The 9180-nt window shown below is 38.2% G+C and overlaps 1 protein-coding gene across 1 annotated transcript; it reads right to left on the minus strand.

The window, feature by feature from the left end:
* Positions 1–480: 480 nt before the first annotated feature.
* LOC110109997 (pentatricopeptide repeat-containing protein At5g25630) lies at positions 481–6662 on the minus strand. The gene is made up of 3 exons (XM_028701341.1): positions 6514–6662; positions 4287–5183; positions 481–1383 (listed from the first exon to the last, which is right to left on the minus strand). Exons 1-3 carry the CDS (start codon positions 6610–6612, stop codon positions 544–546), a joined length of 1836 nt encoding a protein of 611 aa, XP_028557174.1. The 5' UTR covers positions 6613–6662; the 3' UTR covers positions 481–543.
* Positions 6663–9180: the final 2518 nt, after the last annotated feature.

Here is a 9180-nt window from a genome sequence, read left to right on the forward strand (position 1 = left end):
TCGAATCTCTTTAGAAAGAAGATCTTTTGTCTCATGGTAGCCTGCTCCATTCTGTTAGACCGGTCCACTGGACCGGTCCAGCCGGTCCGCACGGGACCGGCTCAGACGCGAAACGTCGCGTGAGCGACAGATCTCCGCCTCCTGCGGAGATCGATCGGCCCGACCAGCCCATTAGAGCATTTTAGGAAGCGTTTTTTAGCGTTTTGAGAGGGAAATTTGAACGTAGGGACTGTTTAGGGAATTCCTTTTGATTTGTATGCATTAAATAATTGATTTGGCTAGGGTTTGAGTATCTTGAATTTGGCTGAAATTTGAGATCTCTTAGATTTAGGTTTTCTTTGGGCTCTAGCGGCGTCTAGAGATTTGGGAGAGATCGATCCTCCTCTCAAATTGAGGATCAATTGTATCTTTGTTGTTTTCTTCTTCTACTAGTAAAATACAAGAATTTTTCTTCGTTTTCTATCAGATTTCCTTGTCAATAAAAAAAAAAAACAAGGACACCCTTTCTGCTATGTTCATTGAAAATCATGGCATTCACTTCACTCAGTTGAAGAAGACCAGTCTGCAGGAATTTACCAACGGTCCATAAATCCCAAGCTGAATCTGACACTGTTTTCTGCAAATAACTGGAACCTTAAATCCAGGCCTATGAGGAAGAGCATGACAAATTGACCGCATAGTACCTCTCATGCCATCTTTAATCGAAATTTTCCTACTATATGTTTCAGTACCCTCATCTCTTTCATTTAATGTACCCAAACTCTGTTTCTGATGAACTACTTCAGAGTTCTTGGATAGACTATCAATTGAAAATCTTAATTCTTGACTGGAACTAAGATCATCAAAGGATGTCAATATTCTGCTTGCCTCATTTTGCAATCCAACAGCCTTCCAGGCTTCTGCAACAAGACTAACACTGTTAATTTTTGGCTTTACTCCAACTTCTCTCATCATCTTAAGCATTTCTTCTGCTTTCCATGGCTGCTTCAGCTCTCCATAACCCCATATAAGTGTTTCAAATGTTTTGATGTTGGGAGAGACTCCGTGTTCGCGCATTTTCGCAAAAACTCGCATTGCATTATCCATTCTGGCGGCGCTACACCAACCACTGATGATTGTTGTGAAGGTTATAACATTGGGCTGAACTCCAAATTCTTCCATTTTTGTTAGAAGGGCTTCTGCTTTATCAGGTTCCCTTGCTCTAACATATCCTTTAGCAAGAATGCTATAAACCTGAGCATCAGGAGCAATTCCTAGTTGCAACATTTCATGAAAAATATCCATGCATTTAGTCATGATACCCTTTGCACCCCAGGCATTCATCTGATGACTGTATGTTACAACATCTGGTTTCACTCCAGCTGCTTCCATCAGTGTTAGAACCTGGCAGAATATACAAATTATGCAAATATCTAAATTTAAAACCTGGAATGCAATTCACTTAACCCATTCACGTTAGTGGGTTATCAATCTGATTGTTCTGCTAATAAACTATCTGGAAATGTTTTAAAATAGCGAGCAAATATCTTATATAATAATGTTTAAAACAGTATGTATTTGTTAGACCGGTCCAGCCAATCCACACGGGACCGCCCCAACACAACAGAGGAATCCTGCGCATGCCGCGGATGCCACAAGATCCATGGGAGCTATTTTAGAAGATTTTTTGAGGGAATTGGAAGAAAAATTTGAATGTAGGGACTGTTTAGGGGTTTCCTTTTAATTTGTATGCATTAAATAGTTTGTTTTCCTAGGATTAGGACATCTTGAATTTGGTTGAAATTTGAGATCACTTAGATCTAGGTTTTTTTTGAGCTCTAGCGGTGTCTATAGATTTGGGATAGATTTGGGAGAGATCGATCCTCCTCTCGAATAGAGGATCAATTGTATCTTGTTTTTTTTCTTCATACTTTAGTGAATTTCAAGTGTTTTTCTCATATTTTCCTACAGTTTTTGCAAAGCTGTTTTTTTTTTTTTTAATCCATCAGTTTTCTGGATTTATAGTGGTCTACAAGTGCTTCCTATCAAATTGGTATCAAAGTAGTTTTTGGGATCTTTGGTGAGCTGTTTTGGTGAATTTCAACGGCTGTTTTTGGGATTTCAAAGAAAAAAGTTGCTGTTTTTGGAGGTCAAAGCCCAAATTTTTATTTCTACAAAAATCTGAGGATCAATGGCGGCTAAGAAAATGGAAGCGTTGGAGGAACGCCTCGAAGTGGAGATTGGACAAATGAAATATGAAATTTTAGATCTCCAAACTCAAGTTTCAGATTAAAAAAAGGATGTTTCAGCCGTCCATGATAAGTTCGATTCGAAATTTTTCATCTTGAAGGAGATGTTATAGAAAGTGCTTAAGAGCCAAACCAAAATATCACCGTCGGAGGGAAAGGAAGGCGCCGACAGTCAGGGGGATGGAAAAAACCCTAAGCAAATCAGACAAAGGGGAGATCATAAGGTGGTGACTCGAAAGGTAGAACAGAGAACACCTCTACTAGAAACTATTCCTAGGGAGGAGCCAAGCAGAGGGTATGAAGAGAGGCATGAGAAGGTAGGGCAAGAATGAAGATGTGCTGATTTGGAGAGGAGAGGGGCGAGATTGGAAAGGGAAATGGGTAATTATGATCAAAGAGGGGCTGAATTTGAAAGGGGAAGGGTTTGTTATGATCCAAGGAGTGCTGAATTTGAGAGGAGAATGTGAAAACTTAATGAAAGGCTAGGATATGAATGTAGAAGGGATGATTGAGATACTTGGGGGTAACCATCCCCTTGGGGAATGAGAAATTATGGATGGAACAGAGGGAACGGGGGTGATCCGAGGGTGAGGAAATTGAAGATGCCAATCTTTGAGAGGGAGAATGTGCACGAGTGGATCTACAAGGTTGAAAGATATTACACCGTCAATGGGTTGACGGAGGAGGAGAGACTGACAACAACAAGCTTATGTTTGGAAGGAAAAGATTTTGCTTGGTACCAATGGAGGGACATGCGACGACCCGTTAAGAGTTGGAGGGAGTTCAAGGATTGTTTGATAGAACATTTCCGAATCGGCAGGAGAGGAGACTTCTACGAGCAATTCTTCTCCTTGATGCAGGATGGTTTAGTGATAGAGTACAGGGAGAGTTTGAGTAACTTGCTAGCCGATTGGACCGCCTTTCTGAGACAGTACTAGAGGGGAACTTCATGAAGGGATTGACACCAGAGATCCGGGCAGCAGTTAGAGTGATGAGGCCTCGTGACTTAGGAGAGGCTATGGAACTAGCTCAATTGGTAGAAAATCAGAGGCACCTGGAGAGAGAGACAAGAGACGACAACTTAAGAGGCCCGTATAGGATGACCATCACCTTATTGAAATCCAAGGAGTCAACACTGGATGCTCTTCGGGGGACTTTGAAGGAAAAGACAGCAGGAGGAAGACCTGGGGATAACTTCAAGAAGCTCATAGAGACAGAATTACATGAGAAGAGGGCGAAGGGACTCTGTTTCAAATGTGAAAGAGAGGTATACACCGGGGCACAGGTGTAAGGACCGAACTCTTCAGGTTCTTACTGTTTGTGATGAAGAAGGAATGGAGAATGATGTCGTCTTTCCACCTTGCGGATAAGGTGAATCTTTGGAGGGGGAGTATTGTTAGATCGGTTCAGCCGGTCCACACGGGACCAACCCAGCGCAACAGAGGCGTAACTTCTCTGCCTCTTGCGCATGTCGCAGATGCCGCGAGATCCATGGGAGCTATTTTGGATGGTTTTTTTAGGGAATTGAGAGGGAAATTTGAATGTAGGGACTTTTTAGGGGTTTCCTTTTGAATTATATGCATTAAATAGTTTGTTTTCCTATGGTTAAGGATCTTGAATTTGGCTAAAATTTGATATCTCCTAGATTTAGGTTTTCTTTGGGCTCTAGCGGCGTCTAGAGATTTGGGAGAGATCGATCCTCCTCTCAAATAGAGGATCAATTATATCTTGCTATTTTCTGTTTCCCTTTCATCAAAAATACAAATTATCTACTGTTTTGTGGTTTTGTGCGGATTTTTGTGAAGAATTCTCGCTGTTTTCCGAAGATTGATAGAGTAAAATGAATTTGAAAAAACATCAAAACCTTACAACCACTAAAAGTTGAGTTCAAGCTCACCAAAGACAACAGCAGCAACCAATAGGTCTCCAAACTTAAGAAGAGATCATATCAGTACAAACATGGCTTGCTTTCATGCAAACAGAATCACTTAAAGAAAAAGGAGAAAAAATTTATGCTGCTGTATAAAAAAACACAAGCAATATAAATGTTATACTTACTTCATGAACATCTTCCATGTTATCTGCATCCAAGAGAGACTTGATCAAAGTGTTGAAGACAATAACATTTGGTTGAACTCCAAGACCCTTCATTTGATGCAGACATCTCAGTGCATCTTTCATATTTCCTTCTTTGCAATAGCCACCGACAATAATAGCAAGCGAGCGTTCATTGGGACGAATCTGGTTCGGCAATTCCAAGAAAATCTCCTCAGCTCTATTTGTTTCTCCATTTTTTGCATAAGCTCTTGCTAAGGTATTGTAGGTGACAACATCAGGTTCTATGCCAGAAGCAGGCATCTTATACACAACATTCCAAGCTTCACTAAGGTTCTGATGGTCACACCAAACTTTGATGAGTATATTGTATGTTTTCCTATTTGGGCTAGCTTCTGCTTCATAAAACATCATATCCAAGAGCTTCTGCGATTCTTCAGGCCTATGGGCAATACCATATCCTTTTATGAGGGTGTTGAAGGTACTTGTTGTCAATCTACATCCACTTCTTTTCATCTGTTGGAATATTTTCAAGGCTTCATCAACCTTTCCAGCTTCGCAGAAGGCATTAATGACGGCATTAAAAAATATAGAATCTGGTTTCAGTTCATTCTTTTCCACATCAGAAATTAATGTTGTAATGGAATCAAACTTCTTCTGATCAGTTAAAGCAGTTAGTAGAGTTGTATATGTAACTAGAGAAGGCTTATGCTCTTCTACTAAGCCATAAAATATAGACTCAGCTTCTTGCGGATGCCTTTTTTCTATAAGAGTTCCCATCAACTTTGTTCTGGATCGAACTGTCCGACAACTCTCCCCACTTAAGCAGATTGGGCAGCCATGTTTCCTACCTGAAGTAAAAGCAGCATTTCCTCGAATTTCTAATTTTGTAGAGAACTCCTTGTAAACCAAGAAAGAAAAATTTCAGCAAATTGGGTGCATCCAATAAAATAAATAGCCACAAAATGAACAGAAAATTCATTTTCCAAAATACTAATAAAGAGTTAAGAAAAAATATAAATTAGGTTATCCATATGAGAGCTATGGTGTAATGAGCATTAAGCACTTCAAAGGACTGAGAGGAAAATTCAATAAATAAAGGGGTAAATGATCTACTGAGTATATCAATTATCAGAGAATATGAAACGAAAGACCGACAATGTATAGGGCCATGTATTGGAGGATGGTTCCCAATTCTAGAAAATAAAAAAAAGGATTGACTCTTGCTTAAGGTCAATAAGTATAACCAAACCTAAGGAAATTATCTACTCGGGATGGTTAACTGACTTGTGCGAAACCTGTTGTAAAATATGTGAAATTTAATTCAATTATGGAGAGTGAAAAAAAATCTGAAAATAGCAAAGAGGATCAATGCACAAATAATTTAAAGATTACAAATTTATAGTTATAACTTGTTGGCACCATTGTAGATTTCATTGGTTGTGAAGAGTTCTGCCTGAGGCAAACTAAGGGGATGTTTGGTAGCACCCAGGATTTGATTTAAGCAGGATTTCATAAATCCGCTAAATCCAGATTTCGGAAATATGTGGGGCCTAAATCCTGAAAACTATTTGGTAGCATTCATGATAAATCTTATTAAATTCCGTGTGACTGTTTGGCGATAGAACGAATTTAATGAGCGGATTCTTCCTATCCAGCCAACGGATTTCATAAATCCAACAAAAAGCAAGATTTCAAAAATTCGGGATTTAGCACGAAAAGTTGGAATTTTCCATCTACGGCGGCTTTCAATTGCCATGAGATTTGATTTTGCATTTTAGGCTGTTTGGATAGATTTTGCTCAAATCCGGCCTAAATCCTGCTACCAAACAGCCCCCAAGTCTGCATGGGGAATTTTTATTTCTTAGGGCTTAAGCTCCACGAGTTGGCAAAAACAGATAAAAAAGGATGTTGGCAATAGAAAGAAAAGGGAAACACAATTCCTACCAACTGTAAGATAGCATTTATTTTGTAGTAATATCATCAAGGCTCGTAATTGCTCATTCCAATATCCCACGACAGACTATTTAATGCATTGATAGGCTGTTGAAAAGCTAGCTTTAACAAGCCTGCCAGCCAGCACCAAACATGTTCACAACAGTCTGAATTTTTTTTTAAATATATAAGAATGATGTAGCTTCAGCCTTTCATAGATGTGCAGAGGACATCTGCCCTTAAAAAATAGTCAGCGAAAACTTGCGAAAATTTTACTATAATAGATTAGTTTTACCTTGGAATGCCAATCACGAACCAATTCTTTCTGCTGCACATTTGGCTCCCCTATATCTTGGGTAGCAGTCTTTATTAACTTTACACCATGTTCTTCCATGGTTGCGGAGCTTCAACAGAGAAATTAAAACATCATTATGAACTCATAAATGGAACTAGATAAACAAAACTTGAACAATTTAACAGAATTTGGTAAGGAAAAAAAATTTAATTTCAAGTTTTATAAGTAATGTAAGAAGAAATTACTCTACTGGAGATGTGAAGACATCTCTCAGCCTATATAGACGAAATCTTTCAAGCTTCATTTTCTTTGTGGGTATATTCACTAAAGCTTTTAATAATCTCATGAACCAAGTAACAAGAGCAGCATTAAAATATAATATTTAACTTATTATTATACCCATAAAATGCAATTTCAAACAGTGGTATCCAACAAAATTTTTAACTTGGCCTCAGTTTGCTACAGCTTGAAAAGTTAAAGCAGACCCAAAGCCTTGGTAAATATATCTACCAATTATTTTGAGCTTGAAACATAAATAACAATCTTCTTTGATAGCACCACATTCTCAACTTAAGTGACAAACAATCTAAATTTTTTTTTCTCTTTCATGAAAAAAAGTGATTACTAACGATGAAGATGACAACACGATTGATACAGTTTATAATCATGGGTTGTGTAATTGGGAAACCAAATTCCTCTAGGAGGGTCTTAACCACATCATCTCTCTATATTCTTTTTTATTTATTTTTATTTTTTGGGAACGAGGTATCCACCCGCTGTCACACCCGAAAGGGCGCATGGTGGCATGACTAATCCTCGACTGACCTAGAAGAGAAACCCACCCTAGCGGCATGACTAATCCTCGACTGACCTAGAAGAGAAACCCACCCTAGCGGCATGACTAATCCTCGACTGACCTAGAAGAGAAACCCACCCTAGCGGCATGACTAATCCTCGACTGACCTAGAAGAGACACCCACCCCAGAAAACTCCTGACCCGCACTTGATTGGGCCCCACTTAAGAGGCGCTATTGCTTGAGGGGAATCGAGCATAAGTAATACTCTAAAGAGAAAATAAGTGACATTAACTTGACTGCAACAAATGAGCAAGTGGCACTTCTTCTAAACTCTCTAATAAAAAAATCACTAACACACGAGCATGCAGAGGGACTTCATCGCTGCATCGCTGCATATAGGATTAAGTAAATCCTACAAATTCAAATCTAGTAAATCTTAAGGGCTTGTTTGGATGCACCAAGAATTTAATTTAAGTAGGATTTCGTAAATCCTGTAAATCCGAATTTATGAAATCCTAGGGGTGTTAAATACTGAAAAATATTTGGTAACATTCAATATAAATCCTAATAAATCATGTGTAATTGTTTGGCAATTCAATTCAAAATTTAAAGCGATTAAGAGATCCGACATTTATTTCTAGGATAATTAAAGTACAACAAGTGAAGTTTAAATCCTAATACTAATTAATATTATTTATAATATGTTATCATATTTAATCCTATTAATTATTTTGAAATAACTAAGTATTTAACTAATAATTTAATTAATTATTTAAATATTATTTAATTAATTTTACTTAATTATTATTAATATTTTAAATTATATTAATTAAGTTATCCAACAATAACTTAGACGAGTCTAGGTTATACTTTTTCCCTTCTCTATTTCGTTCGGCTTCGTTGCTTTCGCATGACTGTAGTTTGCACGAGTTCTTCTTCGTCGCTGTCGACTTTGCTCCTTCGACGACGTTCCCTTCCTGTTGGATTGGAAGTTACGACATCTTTGGGTTCGAAAGCAACAACGGGAGCTCGCTTGCTGTGAAGGTAACTTTCTCCCTTTCGCGAGCTTCTTCGGCCAAATCCCGTAAATCTGGCGAACCAAAGGATTTCGTAAATCCGGGATTTACCACGAAAAGTTGGAATTTTCCGTCAACCGTGGCTTTGATTTACCGTGAGATTTGGTTTTGCATTTTTGGGCGTTTGGCTGGATTTAGCTCAAATCCGCTTCAAATCCGGCCTAAATCCTGCATCCAAACAGCCCCTTTGATCGGAAGTAAGGACGGGAAGGTAACTTTCTCCCTTTCGCGCGCTTCTTCGGTCAAATCCCGTAAATCCGGGATTCAGGGAAAAAAGAGGGAAAAGGAGGATTTATTCCGCCGTGAGATTTACGTCGAGCGTAAATCCCGTTTGGCAGGATTTACGCTAAATCCTGCTAAAATCCGGCGTAAATTCTGTTGCCAAACAGCCCCTTAAAGTTTTATAATTTTTTAACCTTTCGATCAAGTTTTCTTAACAACTGCTAGTTTCTTCAAGGATCTCTGTTCCGTGGAAATTTTTACAATCCGAATTATTCTTAAGATTTAGGGGGTGTTTGGTATACGGGATTCAAATTTAGTAGGATTTACTAAATCCTGTAAATTCCTATTTAGTAAATCCTGGGCTCATAAATCCTGAATTGTGTTTGGTATGACAATTTTTAAATCCTGTAAAATCTAAAAAGATGTTTGGCAACAAATAACAGGATTTAAAACGGTTGAAGTTTTAAAATTGAAGGAGAAATACGAAGCCAACTAATTATTAAACTAATAATCCTACTAATTATATAACAAACAATTTAATTGCCATTTTATTAGTTTTAATTATAAATTTA

The sequence above is a fragment of the Dendrobium catenatum genome, unplaced genomic scaffold, assembly GCF_001605985.2.
Source record: "Dendrobium catenatum unplaced genomic scaffold, ASM160598v2 fragScaff_scaffold_1676, whole genome shotgun sequence".
In the NCBI taxonomy this organism is placed as follows: domain Eukaryota; kingdom Viridiplantae; phylum Streptophyta; class Magnoliopsida; order Asparagales; family Orchidaceae; genus Dendrobium; species Dendrobium catenatum.

Coding starts and splice junctions, on each gene's coding strand:
- LOC110109997 (XM_028701341.1), bottom strand. CDS start 6,612: ATGGAAGAACATGGTGTAAAGTTAATAAAGACTGCTACCCAAGATATA. Junction 5,184..6,513: donor TTCGTGATTGGCATTCCAAG/GTAAAACTAATC, acceptor TTGGTTTACAAG/GAGTTCTCTACAAAATTAGA. Junction 1,384..4,286: donor ACATGGAAGATGTTCATGAA/GTAAGTATAACA, acceptor ATATTCTGCCAG/GTTCTAACACTGATGGAAGC.